The sequence below is a fragment of the Agelaius phoeniceus genome, chromosome 3 (assembly GCF_051311805.1).
Source record: "Agelaius phoeniceus isolate bAgePho1 chromosome 3, bAgePho1.hap1, whole genome shotgun sequence".
Taxonomy (NCBI): Eukaryota; Metazoa; Chordata; class Aves; order Passeriformes; family Icteridae; genus Agelaius; species Agelaius phoeniceus.
In genome coordinates this window covers 48,536-74,455 of record NC_135267.1, presented here as the reverse complement: position 1 = coordinate 74,455, position 25,920 = coordinate 48,536, and the positions used below count along the sequence as shown (strand labels likewise).

Below are 25,920 nucleotides of genomic sequence, written 5' to 3'. Positions count from 1 at the left end.
GCATGGCCTGTTCCACATCAGGGGCAGAACTTCAGTCCCTGCTGGCTTGGCCCACATGGAGAGCAGGGCTGATTGTCCTCTCAGGGTGAGACTGCAGAATGTGGATTTCGTTTCCAGCCACTCCTGCACCTCTTTCTTGCTGCCATTCTCCTGACACCCTCTCCCTGGCATTGCTTCTGACAGGGCCAAAGTAATTTGCCAGCTGCGTCACTGGCACTGGGATCTGCTCCTTGTGTTTGCTTGTGCTGACTGTTCCTGTAATTTGGGAGCAGAGATGAAGTTCTGGAGAAAGGGGAGAGTGTGTGCTTGGCAGCCAGCCTGGCTGTGCCCCCTGTTTGTGCTCTGTGCAGTGCCAAGCCCACCTGCCCCGCTGTGCTGGGCTCCACGAGGCTGGGGCAGAGCCAAGGGGGCAGGGGAAGGAGGGGAACCCTGGGCAGTGCCTGTACCTCCATGGCATGGGACAGGGAGCTGCCAGGGACATGGGACAGCGAGACAAGGCACTGACACAGTGACGCAGGGCACTGAGAGCCCCTGTGACAGAGAGCCACTTGTGTGCACCAGGTCTGGCAGGGGTGTGGTGCCACCACAGAGAACCTCCCTGTCCTGCTCAGGGGCTGCTCTGGGGCTGTCCTTGCCTCGGGGGCTGGTGATGGGAGGTGGCCAAGGACAGGAGAGACTGGACCCAGGCACCCAGCTGGGTGCAGGTCAGCCCCAGAGCTCCTACCAGCCCCCTGTGCCAGGGATGTGCCCTGTCCCTGCAGCAGGCAGGGGCTGGGGAGCCGCTGGAGCCAGGGCCCTGGGCTGGAAGTGCCCTCCCTGCTCTGCCTGTGCTCTGCAGCAGCTCTGGGGCAGGGGCCAGGGCCAGGCTGGCTGGAGTCTGTCCGGAACGATGGTGTTTGGTGTAGCATGGCAAGATGTTCTGATGAGGAAGGAGTTCAGCAGTAAGAAGTTATGCAGTAATCCTGTAGGCTTTCAGGATATCCCCATTTTGACCACCAATGCAAACCATCTTTGAGGGGCTGCGAGGACAATATATAGATGTTATTCGGGCCCTTTTCATTTTATAATACTGAATTTCATCTGCCATTTCATCTCCCAGCCACTCAGTATTCTAAGATGCTTTAGCCCTTCCTCATGGTTACCTTTTGTTTTTTACTGCTCCATATAATCCTCAAACCTGACCTTAGTCCCTGCTTGTTTATTTCCTGTGTCATAAGGGAAAGATTTTGAACAGTCCAGTGTTAATGTGGATCCCTGTAGGATTTCCCCAGTGTCCTCACTCCCCTGAAAATGCCAAATGTCTCATCCAAATGCTTCCTCTAGCCCTTAACAAGACAACCATCCTGTTTAATGCATGGCAGCCTTGCTTTTTAAAGAGGTCCAGGGCTTTGTCAAATGTTTTTGGGAATTCCAGTTGCAGCTGCAGCAAAATCAGATTGAAGATATTTAACTCTGAGGCTCCTGGCACAGGAAGGACCTGGAGCTGCTGGGGTGGGACCAGAGGAGGCCACAGAGCTGCTCCAGGGCTGGAGCCAGGCTGGGAGAGCTGGGGGGCTCAGTCTGGGGAAGAGAAGGATCCGGGGAAAGCTCAGAGCCCCTCCAGTGCCCACAAGAATGATGGGGATGGGTTGTTTAGTACAGCCTGGTGCAATAGAACAGGAGCAATGGTTTAAACTGAAGGAGAATCAATTTAGAGTAGATGAAAGGAAGTTTTTCACAATGAGTGAGCCAGAGACACATACAGACTGCCCAGAGAGGTGGTGAGTGTCCCCATGTTGCAGTAAAACAGATGCGATCCAGTTTCTTCATGCAGAAAAAGCCCATTCTCTATTTACAAAGCTTATATTTATAGGAAATATTAGAAGGTACCATGTTAGACTTAATTGACTAACACTATACTGATATTTAGTTTATTGGTTGGTAAATGACTGGGGTATATGTTTGTTAAATCTCTTTATTTTTGGTTAGTTCACATATTTTGGTTTTTGATTTTTATGGGACAGATTTCTTGTTTATTACAGGTGCAAACAGTTTTCTTACTGGAATAGTTTGTTATGCTAACTACTTTCATTCTTATGATTTTTTTTTATATGGGAAGTTACAAGCTAACTGCTAGCTTAGCTAGACTAATAGGGCCTAAACTATATTTTATAAGGTCTTTTTTTTATACTATCTTTACCTGTATGCAACATCCCATCCTTGGAAGTATTCAAGATCAGGTTGGATGGGGTTCTGAGCAACCTGATCTAGTAGAAGACAATCTTGCTCATGGCAGGACCTTGGCCTGGTTGACACTTAAAGTTTACATTTGAAGTTGACATTTAAACCTTCCAACCCCAAGTGTTCCATGATTCCATGTGTGGAAATGTCTTCTTTGAGGTTTACCTCTTTACAAGTACTTGAATCAGAGACAAAGTCTATCTCCCATTCACATCCTTCCCTGCATATGAGCCCTCCTCCTTCCTGCAGCCCTTACTGCTGCACGGGCTGGGCTCTGCTGAGATGAGGGAGCTGCCCACAAAATCAGCACCACACCCATCCTGGCCACCACCCCCAGGTCCCACCTGTCCTGGCCACCACCCCCAGCACCACGGGTGCCACCTGTCCTGCCCAGGGCAGCTCTGCCTACCTGGGCTGTGACCAAGGGCAGGTGAGGGCCCAGCCCATGCTCAGGGGCACAGAGGACCAAGAGCCTCCTTGGCCATGGGGAAGAACTGGATAAAAAGCTGACAGGACTGGCTGTGATTTTCCTCAGCTTTAATTTGGGTCTGCCTCCCCAGCAATCACTGGGACCCTGTCTCTGGTTCTGGTCATATTCCAGTGTCTGAATAACTGCCTGCCTTTTGTCACCTCCTCCGATGACAGAGGCTTGCTTCTGAAATGCAACTGCACTCTTTGAAAACAGAAGCCTCCAATTTAGAAGACCTTTGAGTGTAGCTCAGATGGGTTTTTGGACCCAATACAGCATGCATAAAAGAGGACTGTGCTAATTAATGTCTCAGCAGAGCTGTCCAATACAGCCACCGCCCCTCCAATCTCATTCTCGTTCCACTATATTTTAATGAGAAGATTGACCTACTTAATTCTGAAAGCAGCTGGCTTTCAGAGCCAAGCAACACTTGGAGAAATAATGTCATGTTTAGTGCTGATTTCATTACCAGCATCAGTCCCACAGCATCCCAGGATGGCATTAACTCTCCACTGGCCAGGAAGGGCAGGTCACCGAGCAAGCACTGAGGACCAGACTGCTCCAGAAGCTGCTCCCAGGCCACGGCTCTGCTCCCAAACACCTGCAGTGGCACAGGGAAACATTTGATTCATTGGTACTGTCACTCCAAGGAAAGTGAAGCAGAGGAAGAGCTGGCACAGGTGTGGTGTCCTCACCAATACAGAAATGCCAAACAAATGGGATGTACCCCAGGCTGACAGTGAGAGAGTTACGTGCATGACTGCAATGATTTCATCCTCACACGCCACACTCAGCACCAGACTGTTCCATACAGGCAGGAATGACAAACTGCACTGGATATCTCTGTGTGAAGTGCACCCCGTGTCACAGTTTCCTCTCAACAGAACAGCTCCATTTTTTTGCAACATTATTAAATGGCATTATTAAAAGAGCTTAAATCTTAAAGCTACTGCATTGCATAACCTGCAGGAAGGATGGTAAGTGATCTCATGAAAATTACTGAATTATTAATGACATTTAACAAATCTTGGAACAATGGGGAAATCCTTAAGGATTAAGAAAAACCAAAACAGAACAACTCCCAAACCAAAATATATTCTCTCTCCTCCTCCAAAAAAAACCCCCTCCAGGCCCCCAAAGCAAAACTCAAGTGTGCCAGTATTTAAAAAAAGACAAACTGTGTGATGAGCGTAAGTACAGCTCAGTCTATCTCCCAGGCACACCAACAACTGACATCAAAGAGCATCATAAGACGCAGCCAACGTGGTTTCACAGAGAAGAGTTTTCTGTAAATGTTATTCTTTAATTAATTACAAGTCCATTTTGGTAAAAGTAGCTGTTGACATCATAAATTTCTCTAAGGCCTTGTTTTTGACCCCACATGTTATACAAGCATTGGTGGAATACATTAAATGCTTGATATTAAATAATTGTAAATAAGGATTTGTCCTAGAGAATCCCATACTCTGCAGCTATTTGACATCTTTATCAAGAATGTTAATGAAATTATATAACAATTGCAAAGAGAATCTGCATATTAAACCCAAGCTTTCTGGAAAAGTTACTGTACAAAACATAGTTATTAAGGTATCTGCTAGAGTAGTTGTGTGAAATACACCACAATGCTTCAGAATGTGTTCATCATGTGCTGTCTGGCCTTAAACCCTGTTGAGTTTCTAGAAAAGAAATGAGTTCTCAGAGCCATTTGCAGAACAACTGAAAAATGTGCTTAAGAGGGTAAAAGTGAATATTAACAGTGAGAGAGTTGAGGGCAAAAAGAAGTAGGTGAGAGTAGAGCAAGGTCATCCTTGTATCTTACATAAACCAGACTGTTACAGAACACTGCAGCTGGTTCCTGGTTCATCCCCCTGGACTTAAAAAGTGAAAAATGCACCAATTGATACATAACATGTCAGCAAAGAACAATGCACAACAGAAACAAAAAGCTGTTTTGACTGACACCAGCAAGCCTCTTTAGCTCATACAGCAAATTATGTATGGAGTTAATTATGACTACAAATATGCAGGAAGAAATTTCTGCTACCCTAAAGCTATTTCCATTACCAGGACTCAACAGTGTCGGACACAGAGACTGAAATAAAACAAGTTCCAAAGAGAAGACATAGCATTTTAGTACAATGAACCACTGCAACAATTATTGAGTGACTAGCCGGTCTCTTTTGTTACTTCTGATTCCTTCAAAACTGGATCTCTTCCCAAACATGTACTTGCTCCAGTAGAATTGGTAACAGCAAGGACCGGTTTGCTGGGGCAGTGGGCAGCATTCCTCCAGGGCCTGCTGCCCATCTGAGCTGCTTGGTGCAGTTGATTTTCTGGAGAGGGATGTCACCCAGAAAAACCTGGGGAATCCATAGATGGCAAGCAGCCTGGGGGACAAGATCTTAGGGATAACGAAACTGGGCTGACACAATCTGGCCCCGTGCACTGGCAGCCCAGGAAGCACCAGGGTCTGGGGCTGCCTCTGCAGCAGCGAGCACAGCAGGTGAGGTGAGGGAGGTGGTTCTGTCTCTCTGCTGGATCCCCTGCCCTCAGAGCACAGCAGCACAGCTGCCCTGGCCCCACTGCAGCAGCATGCAGCAGCACAGCTGCCCTGGCCCCACTGCAGCAGCATGCAGCAGCACAGCTGCCCTGGCCCCACTGCAGCAGCATGCAGGAGCTCCAGGACAGAGCTCTCTCCTCACAAACCGTGCACTGGCAGCAGTGCCACCAGCTCATACCAGCTTGAGCCAATCCCACAATCTGCTGCTGTGCTGATGACATGGATGGATCCTGGGAGAATGCTTTTTTCCTTGTGCCATGTTATGTGGAGAGTACATCACTGAAGTATCTACAAAACCCAAGTGGTCACAAAGTATTCATGTCTAGAGAGCAGGTCTAGTTAGTAACTCGTAAATGACAGGAAACAGGACTCTAGACTGAAAACCACTATGAAAAACCTTCTTTAATTCCTGGCTTTATTGTACTCAGTGGGAATGCAGTGAACATTTGCTCCAAGTACAGCACTGTGGAGTGCTGAAGAGAAACCACAAACACAGCTGAACAGCACCAGAGCATGCAGGGCAACCCTGCAGGACAGCCCTGCAGCAGGACAGACAGCCCTGCAGCAGGACACACAGCCCTGCAGCAGGCTGGGCTGTGCTGGGGGAGGAGGGATGGCACCAAGAACACCACACAGCAAACAGACAAGAAACCACATTGTCGCACTGGTGACATTTTATTTTGTTCTCTTCTGATCTTGCCCATCTCACTGCAGACTCTGCACGCCCTGCACAGTCTCCACATCTGCTTTCAGCACAGCACCTGCAAACGCAGCAGACCCTGGTTCCAAAGGCAGTTCTGGAGAGCCCCTCGGCCCTGCAGTATCCCCCACTGTCAGAATGATGGGATCGTGCTGGTACTGACACACAGGTACAAACCTGCCTGCTCCCCACACACTGCCATGCCTTCCCTGGGAATCTCAGCACCAGCAACTTTGTCCAACAGTGCAAATTTTGCAATTTTCTGGAATGGTGGGTCTTTGGATGACAAAGTCTGGAGAACTCATTCTTTAAAAACCAGGACTGCCTGTGCTGGTGCTTCCTGCTCGCTTCTGTGACATCTGCTGCATTCAGACACTGCACAGGGTGCCCAGGGAGGCTTGGATGCCCCAGCCCTGGCAGTGCTCAAAGCCAGGCTGGATAAGGCCTGGAGCAACCTGCCCTAGTGGGACGTGTCCCTGCTCCTGGCAGCAGGGGGTGAGACTAAATGATCTTTAAGGTCCATTCCAAACCCTTAACACTCTATGATTTATAGAGACAGGAAGATATTATTCCTTATGATCCAGAGACAATGCCAACAGCATGACTTAAAATGGTGACCCCTCTTCTTTTAACCTTTTCTACACAGGGAAGCCACTGCTATTATAGCTCATTTGCACAGAGAGGCGATGCTGAAAAGAAACAGGTTATGTAAGACAATAAAGGGGGGGATCTGCAGAGCAGGGGGAAAAGACACTGTGGGAGCACTGGCATGACAAAGAACCACATGCTGGCAAGGCAGCCTCGTGGAGCCTGGTCCCAGCACTGCAGGCTGCTCATGTAGGGATGCATGGGATGCTCCCAGGTGAGCACAGAACAGGTGGGCTTCAGAGGGCACACAAAGGCCACCTCAGCACATCATTACCGAGGTCTCTAAAAGGCTGGTGAATCTCCAAAGGCTTGAGAGCATTCAGCTGTTGCAGCACTGGAAGACTTTCTACACATGTTTAATGTCCAACATTACAGGAGACAGATGCAGGAGGAACAGTGGGTTCCTGACAAGGGTAATAATCATCTTCCATCCCTTCCAAGTCTGGTGCTGTCTGGTGTTGAGCCTAAACGCTGGGGTATGAAATAGAGCTTTGTGCAACAGGATACAGCAAATACTGAGAAGGTCTCTTTTGTGGCAGCCTTGCTGACAACGGACAGGAGAGTGACAGGGCAAGCCACAGTACTTGCATTCTGCACAGCACTGTTCTCATGTTCAGTGTGGGTGCATTCTGTGCAAGAAAGGATTTCCCCGCTGAAGAGTCCTAAACATTGTGCTAGTCAGTTCCTTTTGAGAAGAACTGTAAAAAAGAACCCTGATCTCACACATCAGAGGAAGATGACAAAACAGACGCTGTACTGGAAACCACTATACAAGCAACTAGTATGACCAAACTGAGGCTGCAACCAGAGCAGGAATCACACTGAGCACACTGTGAGTGCCACTGTCCAAAGGAACTCCACTGGCAGAAGCAGCCTCTGCACCACAGCTTTGGTTTGAATTCCTCATGACTGACCAGATGTTTCAGTGTCAAAGTCACCTGTAGAACTGAGGCACAGTCCCAAAGACATTCAGCTGCTTATATTAGTGCTGTGGGTTATGAGCCTGACAGAAGTGAGGCTTGTAGCTGAAAAGCTTTAGGATTACTCCTTCTCATCTTCTACGGATTTACTTCGGCCTCGCTTGCGGCTGGTTTTTGGAACTTCAGCTTTCTGTGCAACTTGGGGTGCCCCCTCCTCACTGCTCGCGCTCCTGGTGTCTGCTCGTGGTGGACGACCTCTCTTACTCCTCCTCATTTTATCAGCTCCAGCAGCAGGGAGCTTCTTGGCAGCCAGGCTGCCAGCTCTCTTCTTTTTGCCCCTGCTCAAAGGACGTTTCTTCCGTTGCTTCTTCTGCTCTTCCCTTTGGCGAATCTTCATTAGCTTCTGAAAGCTTTTGGTGGTCGTTGTGTTCACATCAAACCAGTCCTGCAGGTTTAGAAAGCAACAGGTTGGTACTGATCGTGGTGGAAATACCAAATAAAGCCTATCAGGGCTTACAGTATAGCTGCCTTGTGGGACAAGGTTTCCCTGAAAGGTAAGATCTGGAAAGACAACTGTCTAACAGCACTCTGTTCTTTGATGTGCCTCCTTAGGTGTCACTGTGCCTCAGAGGATTCAGATTTGATTTGACATTTGCTTAGTTAAAGGAACAGGAAATGCTGCAGAGCTGAACAGAGCAGCAGCAGCTTGGGACAAGGCATGTGACACGACACAACACTTACTCCCCAGACTAACACATAAGACCAGCTAAGTTTAATGACCCTCTTCCCAACAGTAAGCAAGGAAAAAGTAAAACATGGCACACATCCAGCATTTTCTTCTTCAGACACTCTCCCCACCTCCAGCATCCTGAGTTTGAGGTTCCACTCTGCCTGCCTTACCTCAGCGTGCACAGAGTTGATGTGATACTTGACCCCACTCTCTGAAGTGAACTCCTTCTCACACAGGAGACACTTGTATTTACCAGCCACAAAGTCTCCCTGGCACCAAAACAAACAAACAAAATTCCATCAGGAGTTGCTGGACCAGGAGGCTGATAAACCTATAGATTTCATTTAAATCTTGCTCAGATAGAACCCAGCAATAAAAACTAGAAGTTCTCATCCATAGCAGACATCTTTAGCTACGGCAGCACTGCCATGAGTGAGCAGCTGTACCCGTGAAGCACAGAACTGCTCTCTGAGATGCCATAAGGTCTCCAGCAGTGCACCTGAGATCAGGAAAAGCTGCTCTTGTAGCTGTGAACCTACAGGTGGAACTGCTGTGTCATTACAAGGAATGCAGCAAGGGGCTTGCTCCTGTGTCATTACAAGGAATGCAGCAAGGGGCTTTCTCCTGCTCTCAAGTATTGTGTATTTTACAATGGCAACACCCTTAGCACACAGGGGAGCACCCAAACTGGGGGCTGGAATGAGGTGATCTTTAAGAGTCCCTCCAACCCAAACCATTCCATGAATCCACGAACTTGTGAGGATCTCAGATCAGCAGATGGCAGGACAAGAGCTTGAGCAAAGGTTATCAGAGGGACATGGACATTAAGAGGAAGGTTACCAACCAAGGTACATGTGCCAAGGTGAGACTTGAGTCCTGAGACACTGCCATACACAGATTCACAACCCTGAAAAAGTAGAAAAAACACATGTGAACTACATGCTAGCAAGAAATCACTTCTTCCTGGACAATAAAGCATTATTTTGTCTGGAGGCCAATCCCAAAAGTGCAAAAGAGAGGTAGAGGGAGGCAGATACCAATCCTCCACAGCCAGAAAGCTTCTGGTAAAAAGACCATTAGAAGAGTACCTCAGTATTTATATTTCCAGTTTCTGAGCACGTTTGGACATAAAAAAAAGAGACCCCTGCAACAGTTACTCTCATACTCTATCAACAGCCTGACTAAAATGACAGTTTGCTTTCTGCCTGAAGTGCAACGGAGAAAATTTCAAGTGGAGCACACATAAGACACTTCTCCCTCGTGCACTGCTCATGTCTCTGGCACAGAGCAGGAGCACAGCACCCCACAGCCCTGATCTCAGCAGCTTCAGAGGCCTGGCCCACAGCCTTGATCTCAGCAGCTTTAGAGGCCTGGCCCATGGGGAGCTCCAGGCACCAGCCCCGGGGTACCACGCTGTGCTCAGCCCTCAGCCCAGGGCCCACAACAGGAGGCAGAAGCAGGACAGGCTGCTGGGTCACTGCCTGGTGACACAGCACAGCTGCTCTCTGCACACTCTCCACAGACAACAGGGCTGCAATTCTGACCTTGGGAATGATGCCAGCCTGAATACTGGGAGAAAGTGCTGGGGATAGGGTAGGGGAGGGCACGGGGAAGGCACCATCTGCACACCAAACCCAGAGGGCAGCTGCCACTGCTCCTTGACTCTGACAGCAACCACCACATGAAGATGTCCACCACCTCCACCAGTGGGGCCATTTGATCCCATTGGATCTGACTGGTGATTGTTGTAGGGCATTGTGGAAAACCAAGTTTTCCAGTCCAAGGGGTCCAAGAGAGCCAGAGAGGGACTTAGGACAAGGACCTGGAATGACAGGACAAGGGGCAATGGCTTCCCACTGCCAGAGGGCAGGACTGGATGGGATACTGGGAAGGAATCCTTCCCTGTCAGGGGGCTGAGGCCCTGGCAGAGGTTCCAGAGAAGCTGTGGCCGCCCCATGCCTGGAAATGCTCAAGGCCAGGTTGAAAAGACCTTAAAGCTGGTCTAGTATAAAACTTTAGTGCTGTCCCAGACAAAGTCTCCTCACTCTTGTGTTTCCAACTCTACTCCTTCCTTCTGTGAATAGATTTAGATAGAAAGGCAGAGGCCTGTAATTTTTCCACTATTCAAACCTCCAAATGGACCACCTGCCCACCTGGATGAGAAAACTGTACCAGCCTGACACCAAGTTACTGGCTCTCAGGTGTTCACACACATTCCCAAAAGGATCAACCCAGGGCACTTTGATGCAAAAGACAAAAGGAGCATCCCCAGACATCCCCAAGACTAAACAGGGCCTTGATTACACTGAACAACCATACTGAGATGGAGCAGGATTTGTCTCCCACAGAGAGACCAACTGCACTTTCAGGGTTGTGGGAAGCTGTTGGCTCATACAGACTTGAAATCTATCCCCTCTGGGACGTCAGAAACAGTTAAGGATTACCTGATTTGGGCAGTGGACTCTTCGGTACATCTTTATCTCCGTTTTCCATTTGCACAGCACATCTTGACTAAATGTGGGCAGTCCAGGACGAGTGTATTTCAGCTGAGACAAAGATGGAATTGAGAGCTGGAAGTAATGCTGGCTATGCAGAATTTCCTCCTCTAGGCCAAGATAGAAGTGCTTTCTCTTCTCCTACCCTAACAGGCAAACTCCCAATAATCAATGTTCTCTTGTCTCACCAACCCTCTAGAAACATAACTGAATCTGGAAAACCCCACAATATCAGAATCTGAAACCTCCCATTGCCTTGACTACAATTGCTCTAAATGTCCTTACTCTGCTGAGATCCATTGTTTTCCTTTGGCTTTCACTCACAGCCTAAAGGACACTACTGGAAACTCTGAAGTCTAAAGCACTGTGAAATAGCACAGCATGTATCAGAGACTGGAAGGATTGCTGGGGCCTTACAGCATGGCAGGAGTGATCTGAGCCTATGACAGCCCCTGTTCCTTGTGCCCCCTGGGAATTCCAGCAACAGGACTCTACAGTGATTACAGCCTGCCTGAACAAACAGTGCAGCACAGCAACTGCTGCTGCAGAAATACTGTGAGAGAGAGAGAGAGAGAGAGCAGAATCCAGTCCCCACACAACACACTGCTTTCCACGTGCCATAAACACGGGGTAGGAGCCAGTACAAGACTCATTACATGTGGAGGTATAAACTTGAACCCCATAGTGCATTTTTAAGGCCTTATACCTTCCGGTCATCTGGAATCAAGTCCTGCAGAACTTTTCTTTTGGGCCACTCTTTGGCCAGCTCTTCTCCTGCCAGCTCATGGAGATAGTAGATTGCCACCTTTGCAGATCTCCTCTGAACTCTGCCTGCGCTGTTTTGCTCCCGTTTCATTTCCTTCAGGTTCTCTGTTCTCTCCTCATGGAGGAAAGTGACCTGCAATGAAGGCCCAAAAAGGTGAGTCTCTTTCACTACTTCCTATTTCAGTTACACTAAATACTGGGAATAAATGTTTTGCCAAACTCCTCATAAACAGGCTGCATCAGCTATGGTTTACTGTCACAGACACAGGACAGAAGTGCATCCCATTGGTCAGACAGACCCCCAGAGCTGCTCACAGGGATCACAGCAGTGAGGCTCCAGCAGAGAGCTTCATGCAGTTGCTAGTCTTGAAAGGTATTCCATCATTCACTGGAAAACCCTCATGGACAACAAGACTGCCTGTTCTGCTCCAATGGTGAGTCTTTTAAGAGCAAAGGAAAGCATCTCACAAGTTATGTTAGCATCACTCTTTCATGGAGCCAAAGTCAGGTGATTTTCTGCTGCCATGCTGATTTACTATTAAAAATTTCATCCTAGTCACAGACAAGAAACAGCTGCTGCTAGAAGGTAACTATCAAGGACAAAATAATCCAGGGGCAGGAAAAATGCAAACATTTGTGGTCTGTAATTACCCAACAAAGTAGTAGACAAAGCCTACACGTGTCTGAAGCCTGAGTGGCTGAAGTCCCACCCCAGTCCCTGATCCCACTGCAGGGTGCACTCACTGGCCCATGCTTCGATCGCAGGTGGTAGACAAGTCCTGCCTTTGATCTGTATGCTTTCCCACAGTGATGGCACTTCATAGCCATTTTCTCCAGCTCAGAAGCAGCCTTCCCACATTTTTTAATATGATATAGGTATCCCATTATGCTGGTGAAGCTGCCTGTGCAGCCCTGTCAACACAAAAGGAAAATACATGGAAGAAAACCATTCTTCAAGGGATTCCACCCCCAGTGTGAACAGGATCCACAGTTTGCTGACCAAAGTACTAGCACTCATCCTGACAGAGCAGAGACAGGCAGGTAGGAAACTTTAATGTTTGTCTATTCAGACAGACAACATCTGCAACAAAGAATTGGCATTGAAATGACAATTAAAGGTCTCTTTTAACCCAAACCATTCTGATTCTATGCTACTCTGCCTTAAAAGCATAGCTGGGATCTTGAAGCAAATCTTGCTTTGGCCAGCACCAGAGCACACTCTACAGCACTCTCACGTTCCATGTCTATGCATAGAACACTGCTGTTTAATCGACACTGCTGTTTAATTGACACTGCTGTTTAATTGATGCTTTGCACAATGCAGCTTACCTCCCTTGCACACTTCAGTTTTCCCATTCGCTTCAAAACCTTCCGAAGGCGCTCTCGCTCAAGCTGCTCATCCACTTCTTCTCCCTCCTTCATAATTGGCTAAAGCACAGCAGAAAGATGAATGAAAAACACAGGATGCTCAGCATTTACAGTTCTCCTCACAGGGAATTCACTACTCACACTGGGGCAGGAAAGCTTCTAAAATAATTAAATCTCTGCAACTTAATGATTTTACAGACACATATTTACTATAATGATGACTTTCTGTATCTCTGCTGGTTTTGCTGGGGTGACAGCTGGTGTGGGGCTGTGTTTTGGATCTGTGCTGAGAACTGGGCTGATAGCTCAGAGATGGTTTTGCTGTTGCTGAGCAGCCCCTGCACAGTGCTAAGGGCTTTTCTCGTGCTGCTCTGCCAGAGTGGCCTGGAGGGGCAAGAGCAGCTGGGAGGAGACATGTCTGGGACAGCCAACCCCAACTGAGCATGAGGACATTGCAGAGCACACTGCCAACCCCAACTGACCACGAGGATATTGCAGAGCATGAACTACCATGCTCAGCATGTAAAGCTGGGGGAAGGAGGAGGAAGGGGCAGATGTTCAAAGTGGTGGCATTTGCTGTACCAAGCTACCACTATGTGTGATGAAGCTCTGTGAGCCTGGAGATGCCTGGACCTTCCTACCAAAGTGGTGAATGAATTCCTTGTTTTGCTTTGCTTGTGTGCTTTATCTATTCAACTGTCTTTATCTCAGCACATGAGTTTTCTCACTTTGATTCTCTCCCCCATCCTGTAGGTGAGGGAGAGAGTGAAGGGCTGTATGGGGCTTGGCTGCTGACTGGGGTTAAACCAAAGAGGAATTATCTTTAAAAGGAGTAAACTGACAGAAAATTATGCATCTTAAACATTTACTGGTCCTACTGTTTCCACAAAGCCTGACTAAGGTGAAGTAGACTGCTTGTAACAATTACTCATCTGTGCAGAATTACAGCTCAAATCCCTTATTCTCTCTCTGATGGTTACTGTATATTATTTACTACTTTACCTAATATTACACCTAGACTGAGTAAAAAGATAGAACTCAGTGACATACCTAATTCTTAGGGCCAGAACATGATCCCTGGCCTGATTCATTTACTAATACAGCTCTAGGTTCAGAAACTGCAGTACTGGGAATCACACAAAAAATTCAGAGTGAATTATCTGAACTTTACACCAACTTCCAAATGACCTTTTCAAAAGTTCTAATTCTTCACAGCTACAACAGGAGACACTGCCTTCTTTAAAGTAAGAGCAAAGAGGAAAACCAGATTGTAGTATTAGTACTAATCTAGTGTTAGATTAGGATTTTTAAAGTAAAGAGAGATGAGAACTAATTGCTGCTTCTGCTATTTTACCTCAAATCTAGTCTGCTCTGGATGAAGAAAAACTTCCTCCTTTCTAGCAAAGGATTCAAAATTGCAGCCTAATATTTTCCCTTCTGATTGGGAATGCCTTTTATGTGTGACTTATTACCAGCCTAAACAGAAATTCATCCCTTGTTCTATGATGTTGCATGCCTACCATCTCTGGTAACATTCTACTGTTTTTCAGATGTCAAGTCTCACTGGAAAAATAATAGTTCAACTAGATTTGGACAGCTAGAACACTGGAAAAAAGCACTCCATGTTCTGTGTCTGTGTGTAGCAGGAAAGGACCAAAGCCTGCTCTGCCTGTAGGAGTTTCAGATGCTCAGCAGCTGTGTTACCTGATTGTTATGGTCTGCCATGACATGGTATTTCATCCCTGCTAAAGACTTCAGCTGCTTCCCGCAGTGCTGACACGTGAACATTTCCTAGAAATAAACAAGGAAATTAATTCCTAGAAATTAAACAAATAAACAAGGTGCATTTAGCTGTAAATTAACCAAAGCAATGGATAACTCTGGGGAAAAGGAGCAGGAGAGCAGAACAATTTATTTGGGCCTGGTAACTCTCTTCAAAGAACTGATTTTACGGAGTGTAAAATCCAGTGGAACAATGAAATAACTACACCTCTGTTCACTAACCCAAACCTCCTGCAAAAGGCTGGGCAAGAAGCACCAATGACTGTTCTTACAGACGTATAAGGGACTCTCGCTAAGGGACATGGTGATGAGATGAAACTGGTTTTAAATACAACACAAAACAGGCAGGTATTTCTATCAGTAAGCTGAAGAGGAGTAAAGAAACCCTTGCTCATCTCTTCTATTCTTACCTTTCTGCAATTCAGCATATGTTTCTTCAGCCCTTCTACAGTCTTCCTCACCACAGCCCGGCACGTGGGACAGGTAACTCGGCCTTTGTCCTGGATCTCTAGAGACCACTGTTCTTCCATACTACCTGTCAAAACACAACGTTTAGAACACAAGTGCTAACACAACATCTTTTTTGTTTCCTCCTTCAATGTGCGCAGTGAACCCTAAAAAGAAACAGGTCACATGCTCCCAAACCTGTGTCCAGCTGCACCTCAACACGTGCAGCTCCTCTACAGCTCCAGGTATGGACTGTCACAAGGCACACAGCACTCACTGACAAGGAGCATTTTACAAACACCCTTGGATTTCCATCCTCTTGTAAGGTGTGTTCTTCTACCTGACCAGTGCTAGAAGACCTAATCCTCAGGGCCAGAACATATCCCTCTGTTAATTTCTGTCACACAATTAGTTTAGCATGCTGAGTAAACTTTTCTTTTGGCCAAAGTGTTTTCATAGTAAAAGCAGTCACAGACCATCAGGGCAAGTTACTCAAGAGCCAGGGAAAAGCACTGTGTGTGGCATGGTTTTCAGTTTCTGGCCTCTTTATGAAATCCCAAGCAGAAGTCTGGAATAATCCACAAGAATTATAAACTACTGAAATAGGTTCTAGGAAGAAAGTGGTTTAGCAGCCATCTGCCTGAATTCTTACCTAACAAGATCCACAGCCTCTCTCTCCTCTTTTCCCAATAATAACAGACCCAGGCTGTCCCTCTCCTGGGGAAAAGTTTGTGAATCAAACAGCACTTGGTAGAAAACTGGGGTGTTTAATGAGTGCTGTAATTTACAAACACCAAGTTATTCCACTCACTGAATCAAGGCTAATTTTATTTTTCTAGGACAGATTGCTTGGGTCTCTGGCTCCCAGGATAGGTGATCTGGCAGCAACAGCTACGGAGTTTTTCCTGCAAACATATTCTGCTGAGTAAAAACGATAAATATTTTAATGAGTTTAATAATGCAACTATTTTAACAGGCTTTTGTTCAGTTCAAAAAGTGATTCCTCTTTCACCATTACATTCTGCAATAGCCAAAGCACGTGGAGCTACACTCAGGCAGTGTGCAGTCCTTTCAGTCCTACTCTGCAGTACTGACACAGTGCCAGGCCAGCAGCCAGCTCCTCCCTGCCAACAGTACAGTGAACTGCTGAATGGGAACACCAGAAGCACAGCTGTTGCTCAGATTCAAATCCTGGAATCACATTTCTCTTTTATCTGCTTCATGAGCAACTCTTAGCTACTGCCTCTTCTTACCTGCGTCATAGGTTTCTGGCTCTTTCTGAACACTGTGGTGTTTCGTTCTGGAGTTTTGTTTTGTTCCAGTTTGCTGGTTTTTCCCTGTTATAACACAAACAAGACAAGCCAGAATAGTCAGTTCTGCTAGCTTTGTTATAATAAAAAACAGATTTTTTTTTTTGCTAGAAGGCTGCTATTTAGTCTGCTGTCTCAAAGTTATTCAGAAATGTTCAATGCTTTTTTTTTTAAAGCAATGTCAAGGTTATGTTTCCTACTCCATTTCAAGATCTGTTTATAGTGGCAGGCATTAGTCCCACTCAAACACTTGTAAGTTCTATGGTTGTTCACACTCCAAGCTCAGGGGATGTGAACTCTTCACACTGACATATCCTCTGTGCAGTTTGGCTGAGTCCATCTGATGATAACCATGGGGAGTCTCATTGCTCTACTCATTCCAGTCCTCTTTAGACTAAAAACCTCTTATTGTTTCAGCATGGGTTATGCTGTTTGCTCTCATCTCCCTGTCCTCTTCAGTTGTCACACACATTTCCTGAACCGCAGTGCCTGTTCCTGGAAACAGCACTCCACGGTGACCCTGCATTAGAGCAAAAGAATTACTCCTAACATCTGCCTTCTTAAAGAACCACTCTGACACTGCCAGTCCCCAGTCAGCTTTTGATCTGCTATGGATCTTCAATCCTCTTCTGAAGCACTGGCTCCTGGGAGGCTGCTCGTTTTCAGCTGTGACAGTGTTTCTTCCCAAACAATATCATCTTTAATTTTACACTGTTCTCTGTTCTAGTTTTAAATTGTTTCTCTGTTGTCGAGACCACTTTCACTTTTAGCCTTTTCTCCAGTACACTTGCCGTCACTTTCAGCTATGGGCTGTCTACATCCTTCCAAGTCCTCGGTGACAGAAACAAGAGTCAGAATTGAAAACAGGGACACTCCATGAACCGTCTTTCTACACTCCTATTTCACCAGGCTAGCGACCTCATTGGAGAAGGCTGTCAGGTTGATTTAAGCGTGACTGGCCCTGCATGAATCCATGCTGATTACTCCAAATCCCTATCTTGTCCTTCATGTGTTTGGAAATGCTTTCCAGGATGATTCTCTCCATCAGCTTCCCAGGGACTGAGGTGAGGTAGACTGGCCAGTAGTTCCCCAGATCTTCTTTCTTTCTGTCCTTGAAGATACAATTGGTATTTTCTCTCTTCCAGCCTCCAAGAACCTCAGCCAGGTGCCATCACCTTTCAAAGATAATCAAGAGTGGCCTCACAATGACACCAGCCAGCTCTCAGCACTCAGTGCACCCCGTCAGGCCCTACAGGACTTAGAATCATAAATTGTAAGTTGGAAAAGCCCTCCAAGATCATCGAGTCCAACAGTTCCCCCAACGCTGCCAAGGCCACTGCTAACCCATGTCCCCAAGTGCCACATCCACACACCCTTCAAATCCCTCCAGGGATGGGCACGGCACCACTGCTCTGGGCAGCTGTGCCAAGGCTGGACAGTTCTTTTGGGGCAAAACATTGCTCCCAGTTTCACATCTAAACCTGGTGCAATTTGAGGCCATTTCCCCTTGTCCTGTCACTTCCATGGAAGCAGAGCCTGACCCCCCCTATCAGGGAATTGTGCAGAGCCACAAGGTCCCCCCTGAGCTTCCTTTTCTCCAGGCTGAGCCCCTTCCCAGCTCCCTCAGCCTCTCCTGGGGCTCCACTCCCTTCCCAGTTCCATCCCCTTCCCTGGACACGCTCCAGCCCCTGCAGGTCTCTCGTGTCAGGAGGGGCCCAGAGCTGTCCCCAGCCCTGGAGGTGCCCCAGCAGTGCCAGCACAGGGGACGGGCACTGCCCTGGCCCTGCTGCCACACCAGAGCTGGCACAGCCCAACAGCCACTGGCTGCCTCTTGCCCACCTGCGCTTCTGCTGAGCCATACTTGACCAACATTCACAGGGCTTTTTTCAGCTCCTCTGCCCCAGCCTGGAGTGCCTCATGGGGTTACAGTCACCCCAGGGCAGGGCCTGGCACCTGGCCTTGCTGACTCCCACACTGTTGGCCTTGGCCCATCATTCCAGCCTGTCCTGTTTCCTCTGCAGAGCCTTTCTGCTCTCTGGCAGATCCACATCCTAATCCACTTGGTGTCATCTTCAAACTTACTGAACGTGCACTCAGTCCCCTCATCCTGATCATCAATAGATATTAAACTGGACTGGCCAAGTGCTGGGCCCTGGGGAAGACAACTAATGACTGCCCCAGATGGATGTCACTCCCTGCTCCATGGCTCTCTGGGCCCAACCATCCAGCCAATTTTCCATCCAGCAAAGAGTGCATCTGTCCAAGCCATGAGCATCCAGTTTCTCCAGAAGAATGATGTGGGAAATGGTGTCAAAAGGCTCCACTAAAGTCCAAGTAAATAACATCCACACAGCCTTTCTCTCATGGGTTAAGTGCATCACCTTGTCATACAAGAACATCAGGGGAGTCAGGCAGTAGCTGCCATTCTGCCTGGGCCTGATCACCATGCTGTCCTGTAGATGCCCCACGACAGTACCCAAGACAATCTGCTTCAGGACCTTCCATGGCAGCAAGGCCAGAGCCACAAACATGTCTGTGGTTTCCATTCTGAGGATCCTCCTTCTGAGCCCTCCTGCAGATGGGTGTAACCCAGGCTAACCTCCAGTCTTCTCAGACCTTTCCACCTAACCAAGACTACAGGCAAATGATTGGGTAAATCCAGTTTAAGTGCTCTAACTTAGATCTCTTTCACTGAGTGTTGGGCTTCCTTGTTCCAGACTTTCCCTCTGTCTGGTTTTAGGTTCCTAGGATTCCTGAAGGATTCCTTTAACTGATAGAGGCACATTGAGTACCTCAGCCTTTTCTGTGTCCTTTGTCACCAGCTCCCCTGCTCTGAGGAGCAGTGCACTCACAGCTTCCCTGGTCTTCCCTTTGCTGTTCATGTACTTGTAGAATCCTTTCTTATTGCTGTTCACATCCCTTGCCAGATTCAACTCCAGGATGGCTTTGGCTTTCCTAACCTCATCCTTGTAAGACTGGACAGCAAATGTACACTTCTGTGTCACCTGCTCCTGCTTTCACCACTTGTACACCTTCCTTTGCACCTAATCACTGACTGACAAACCTTCTGCAGGAATGAAAGGCCTCTGGTGTCAAACATTTCTCCCCTTGGTCTTTGTGGCAATAAAAAAGTGTTTGGGTTTGACTTCCTCTTAATAAACCCATACTACTGTTATCAGCTACTCAATCTCCAGATGTTTACAAGCAATGTATCCGATTATTTAGTTTATAATCCTTTGGGAAACTGAAATGATGCAGACTGGCCTATACTTCCCATAATTTCCTTCCTCTCTCCCTTTGTTGGACTTCTAAGACAGACTGAAATTAGATCACCTCCCACTGATGAAGCAGACACTAGTCAATGGCTTCCTAGAACAAAACATTCAGAATCAAAAACAGAGTTTGAAGACTCCAGAAGATGTCATTTGGGCAGGCAAGTCAAAGTACCTAATTAGTACCTAATTAGGAATTACAAGTTATTTGTATTACCCGAAATCTTCTGCTTCTTCTTGGGAGAGTCTTTAACATCTTTGCCTTCCCTTTGCTCAGATTTCCTCTTGCCTTTCAACAGTACTTCTCCTGATAAGTAAGAACAGATATGCTTCAGTCTCAGTATTCAGTCTGGAAAACAGCTTTGAGTCTACTGCTGCCTCATCTTGTCCTTGTATTCAATACTTATTTAAAATTTAAAAAACAGTCGTTCTTGTGAGGTACCTGGGCACCAGTGAACTGGACACCACCTTCTCACACAGCAACACTTAGGCAGCCCATGGCCCACAGTACTGTGATACAGCAGGTATGGAAGAAGCAGTGCCACAGCAGGGCCTGGAAAAATAATCCTCAGGAAAAGAGGCAGAAAGCACTAGGTTATGTGATGGAAACCTCACCTGCACTCACACAAAAAGGAGCATACAGAAACTCACATAATATCATGCCTGCCCTGAATATTTCCAAGCCTATCAAAATCTTGTCTCCATGAATACAGGTGAGCACAGAAGCACAATGGTAGGCAGGGAACACCAATTATAGACTTAAACAAACAGATAGCTTCCTCCTGAGCCTGTCCCAGGAGACCCACAAGGATCAGTCAGTGAGAAGCCCTCTCTGAAGCCCCCTTTGGAAGGGGGAACAGTGAGAAGGGAGAGCATGGTGTCACTGCCTAGGGTTATGTAGCAACTGGGATCTGAGTGGAGAACAATTCAGGATTACACAGGACTAGGATGATCAGGAATGCTATCAAAGGGAGGGAAAGGGCCAGAATTACCCAATTTGGAGTTGATCAAGTGTGGGAAAATAGAGGTGTAAGAGGATAGCAAAGAACACCTGCTTGTAAATAGGTGACTGGTCAGGATACAAATCCTGTCATGTCTGACACCAAGCAGGGTCTGTGAGTACGAGCTTGTCTGTAATGAGTCTTCACCTGCCCCTGGCATGGCTCTACAGGCCTCAGGGGCCAGTGCATCCATGGCCCAGCAACTGAGGAGACTGGGATCCAAAGGTCAGGCACTGAGCAGATGGAGTGTACAAGGATGGAGGCTGCTGGTGCTGTTTGTGTGCATGCTGATCTGCGTGGCTCCTGTTTGTGTCTGTTGTGGGTCTGTGTTGTTCCTTCAGGAATACTCAGTCTGGCCAGTGACTGCACCTGGGGTGTGCAGCTACAGCAATCTCACTTCTATCAAGCGATCAGATTTCCCTCTCCCCACAACAGAATAAAATACGGATCCTGACTTAGAGGTAAGAAGGAAGTGCATTAAAGAAGATTGAAGTTTTGACTCTCTGCCACACAAGAAGTTTGGAAAACAGATCCTAGGCCAGGAAATCTGAATGTTCCTGCAACAACCTAAGACCCAAACTAGACCCATTTCAAATCAGAAAATTTTAACTGACAAATGTGAGAAAATGAAGACATCCTTAAAAAATAATAATCTACCAACCACAAAAGCTGTATCTAATCCCAAATACTACTGAATGGTCCCATTTGCCACATCTTTAGTGTTGATGGTTCTATTTTTAAAGCTCTTCAAGCTTATTTCTGATATGATTGGTGTAACTCTTACCTCTTCTACAGATAAAACTGAGTTCAGGCACAGAATGATTACTTTAATAGAAAGGGACTCAAAAGGAACTGTATAATATCAGAGAACTGTACCTGTATTTGGGCAGTGGCAAAAGTTCATTTCTTCTAATACATGAGCAGCACTAGCAAGCTTGTAATTTTTGGCTAAGTTGCAGCGTGTCTTTCATGAGCAAACTAATTTCTAACTGAAGAAACAGAGAGAAAATCAGTTTTGCCTTGGGCCACCAGTGATAAATACCTTTTTTTTCTGAAGATTTGTTCACGCTGTTTTTCATTCCTCTCATTTCCAGCCAGTAGGCAGGCCTGCGAATGGTGCGCTTGCTCCGGGGCTCCGCACTGCCATTCACTGGGGAGGCAGGGGAGATGTTGGTGACTGTGTCATCAGAGGCACTGCTCACTCCTACCACAGCAGCTTCCACCTCCTCAGGTGGCTTAGACCTGGAACACATCAAGTCAAATTCCTGTGTGTATGGATGCACACAATCACAATAAATGTGACAGACAACATCCTTCTCATCTTCCCAAGTATTCTAAAACTTAATATCACAATTCACCGAATCTCCTGAGTTTTAGGACCTGTAAAGTGCCAGCAAGATAAAACACTGTCCTCAGTGTTGTTTTTCAGTACATCTTTTCGATAATGACATTAGTGAGAGGAACAGAAAAAAAGGAAGAAAAGAGGAACAGAAGAGGAACAGAAAAAAATATTCCTCCTACCTCAAGCTTTCAACTTTAGAAGCAGGAGCAAGTGAATCTTAATTTAAAAATGTGCATTTATTCTTGGAATATAAGAATATTTCTGTAGCCCATCATTACAAAAGAGACATTTTCCATCACACAAAGGGCAAGATCTCCTTCAGCCTCTACTCCCAGAATCAGGGCTGGCACTATGCAATTAAAGATTTCATGCCAGTAAGAATTTTAACTAGCGAGGCTTTCAGCAATGAAGACAACCTTCCAACCTACAAATCACACTGCATTAAGACTACTTTAGACTAATCAGCAGCACTGAATTTTTTTCCTAGAGATCAGAGGGAACTTTGCTTCACTGTTCCAAAGTATTTCTCTCAGGCCTTGAAATGCCTGAACACCTACATTCCTGTACATGACAGGAAACTGAATGAGGTGTCCAAGAAACACAGAGTATCTACTCTCTGGGCAAATACCATTCACATGAAGAAGAAAGAAAGGGAACACAAACATTTTGCAATGTATCCCATTGCTACTACAATTACCAACTGAAATAAGAGGATCACTCGAGTGAGTGATGACTGTGATGGGCACTCTGTCCATACGCTGAGCTATGGAGCTCACCTTTAACACATCAATCCAGGAATTAACAAGGGGGGATGCTGAGGGCACCAGGTCAGGTCATTACACACCGTGTTTCAGGAGGTACTACAGAAGCATGGGGAGAGGATTTCTCAAATTAAAGTCTTAAAGTTGCAATAACACCCAAAATACATACATTTCGGAGCACCATTTGGTTTTGGACTTAAAATATTTATCTTCATAATGCTGAAATCCTTTAAAAAAATAAACGAAAGCTAATACACACTGAAGTGCCAGAAAAGCACTTTTCCTACAAACCAGTAAGTGAAGTCAGCTGAGACTCTCAACACATTAATTAAAATTGTTGCAGCTCTTAAAATTCAGAATATTCTCAGCTTTTTTCTTGCCTTCAACCAAACTAGACAAAAACCATTCACATACTTTTTATTTCCTAAGGACTTCTTGAGCTTCTGCTGCCTGTGATGTCCAGTCCTGGTGTCCTAAAAAGGAAGAACAATTCACATTAGCAGCATCATTTGTTTTCTTTTAGCATGTTTCACCATGCAGCCAAGCACAACCACCTGCACATCACTTTGAGGATGTGCATTCACCACCCTTTGAAAAATAAACCACTGTTTTCTGCAACTAGAAGAGCTTAACCTTTCCCACTCCAGCGGAACTGGACTGGAATCAAACCAGGGATGAGCCCCTCCACACTCCCCATATGAAACCTTTCCCCTGCAGTGGGATGTGGTGGAATGTTCTTTGTCTCCAGTACATTCACCCATGTATGTTTTCTGCCTATACTTATATGTTTTCTGCCTATACTTTATCACTTGATGACAAATATTTTAGATACTTATTTGCTAGCTTTTATACAGCACTTATTTTCCCTTAATGAAGTAATTCTTCCATTTACCCTGCCAAGAACCTTGTTTCCAGTCTCCTTCATGCCCTCCTTTTTATCTCGCTTATCATACCCCATCAGCTGCCCAGATGTTCACGTTATCCACATCAAAGAATCCTTTTTCTTATTTAACAAAGATTTTTTTTGTCACTTATCAATTGCTGTGCTCCTATTAAGAGATGTAATTTAACACATCCTTGTAAAAGTATGTGTACAAGCCAGTTGAACATCTCATTTGCTGTAGGTTGCTCCTAGTGCATACACCTACCACCGCCTTCCTCCAAATACTAATGACTGAATGCCATTCTTCATTAGAAAACTCACCACAAAACCAGTAGTTATACAGACTAGAAAATAAAAATCACAGCCCAGTGGAAGTATAAAGAATACCAAAACTGTAACCTAGGGAACAAAGGTAGTATTTTGCCATAAACAGAAACTGGCTAAGAAACTGGAAGACCCAAAAAAAACCACAAAAAAACCAACAGCCAAAACAAAACAAAAAAAAATCCAATGAAACAAAACAAGAAATTACAGACAAAAAAAGAAAACAGAAGAAAAAAAAGAAATTATGGCTAATTACCTATCTTCTTCATAGAAAAATGTGATTCACACTATCAACCACGAGAGACACCCCAAGCACCAGTTAAGAAGTTCAGCAGCAGGCACTAACATCAATACACGAATGATTAAACTGTGCCTATGCCCTCCAGCCCCAGAGTCTCCTCATGGAAACGTTAGGGAAGCAGCAGGACAAAATTCACAACTGCTTGATCAAAGACTTCACAATCAAATCTTGCCTCCTTGGAAGTAAAGTCAATTGGACGTTTGTATTTGCATGATTTACACCCAAACAGTAGCGTCAACAGCATTGTCTGGGAAATCTCTACGTGAGTGGAGAAGCAGCCAGAAGTTATGAAGTTATAATGATAAAAATGAATAAACAGGCAGGCAGAGTCTGCTCCAATTCACCGGCTTAATCTAGGATTAGAAGAACCAAAATAACAAACATGCCATGTGTATCAAGATTCATGGGGTTTTCATAACTAAAAAATTTTGCATGAGAGTGAAGATTACTATGAAGAACTTCGGTGGCAGTTAAGGATCTGCAATAAAAAAGGAGAGTGAAAATGATCTGTCAGGCTTTCCTCTCTGAGAAGTTAATAACAGCAATTATGAAGGAAACATCTATAGAAACTGGTGTTTAAGTTCTGCGTGTTTTTTCATTTATACATTTCCTACTTAAAAAACAGACACCTAATGTATGCAGGAATGCCCAACAGCTGGACATAAGGAAAACAGAAAAGTCACGTTCCTCGCATAGGTGAGAAAAAGTGAAACAGCGGCCCAGAGCCTGAAAAGAGGGGAATGGTGAATTCTGTGTGCCCGCGGACTGCGGGCATTCCGGTGAGCTGGAGCACAGGCTGGGGACAGCATCCAGCCGGCAGGACGGTGCACAAGCACAGCATCGATACTCCCCGAGGGGAGGAGCTGGAACGGGAACTGGAGGTGCCAGCAGGGACCACGGGCATCCTCAGGGCCCCGGCTGTCCCGCGAGGAGCAGGAGGGCTCGGTATCCTTTGGGGAACTCCCTGTTCCAGCCCCGCGTTCCCGTTCCCACCCGCACACTCCATCAGCCACGTCCTCCTGCAGCGAAGGCATTTCGGACAAAGCGCACCCCGGCGCCAGCAGCGCCCGCTCAGGGCTCCTGCCCGCCTCCAGGCCGAACAGAACCGGGCCCAGGCCCAGGCCCCCGGCGCCCGCTCAGGGCTCCTGCCCGCCTCCGGGCCGAACGGAATCGGGCCCGGCCCCAGGCCTGGCCTTCGGGCGGAGAGGGGCGGCTCCCGCCGCTGCTCCCCGGGAGCCCGGAACGATCCCGCTCGCCGCCCACTCAGGGCCGCTCACGGCGCCGGGCCAGGCCGCACAGCCCCACCAGCTGGCCGGGGAAACCGGCTCGCTCCCGCCATCCCGACGTCGGAACCCATCTCGCGGTGACCCGCGGAGCAGCCCGGCTCTCCGGGGCAGCCGCCGGTAGCATCGCTGAAAAGACTGCAGGCACTCACCGAGCCGCCGCCGCCACTACCGCCCCGCATGGTGCCGGTGCCGCCGCCACGTCAGCGCCACGCCCGCCCGCGCGGTCCCGCCCGCCGCTCCCGGCCGGCCCCAGCAGGGCCCCCAGCCCCGCCGCGCTGCCGCTGTTGTGGCGCGCCCGGGGCCGCGCCGGGCCGAGTAGCGCCGGGAGCCGCCCGG

General features: G+C 47.0%; 1 protein-coding gene across 2 annotated transcripts; it reads right to left on the bottom strand.

Moving 5' to 3' along the window:
• Nucleotides 1-5,626: 5,626 nt before the first annotated feature.
• ZNF512 (zinc finger protein 512) lies at nucleotides 5,627-25,916 on the bottom strand. 2 transcript variants are annotated; one of them, XM_054653001.2, is made up of 14 exons: nucleotides 25,734-25,916; nucleotides 23,205-23,263; nucleotides 21,730-21,929; nucleotides 19,904-19,993; nucleotides 16,358-16,441; nucleotides 15,068-15,192; nucleotides 14,580-14,666; nucleotides 12,837-12,935; nucleotides 12,252-12,419; nucleotides 11,449-11,640; nucleotides 10,692-10,793; nucleotides 9,092-9,154; nucleotides 8,418-8,516; nucleotides 5,627-7,962 (listed from the first exon to the last, which is right to left on the bottom strand). In XM_054653001.2, exons 1-14 carry the CDS (start codon nucleotides 25,761-25,763, stop codon nucleotides 7,639-7,641), a joined length of 1,722 nt encoding a protein of 573 aa, XP_054508976.2. In that variant the 5' UTR covers nucleotides 25,764-25,916; the 3' UTR covers nucleotides 5,627-7,638. The 2 variants fall into 2 exon arrangements, with proteins under 2 accessions (XP_054508976.2, XP_077032491.1); XM_077176376.1 differs by lacking the exon at nucleotides 19,904-19,993.
• Nucleotides 25,917-25,920: the final 4 nt, after the last annotated feature.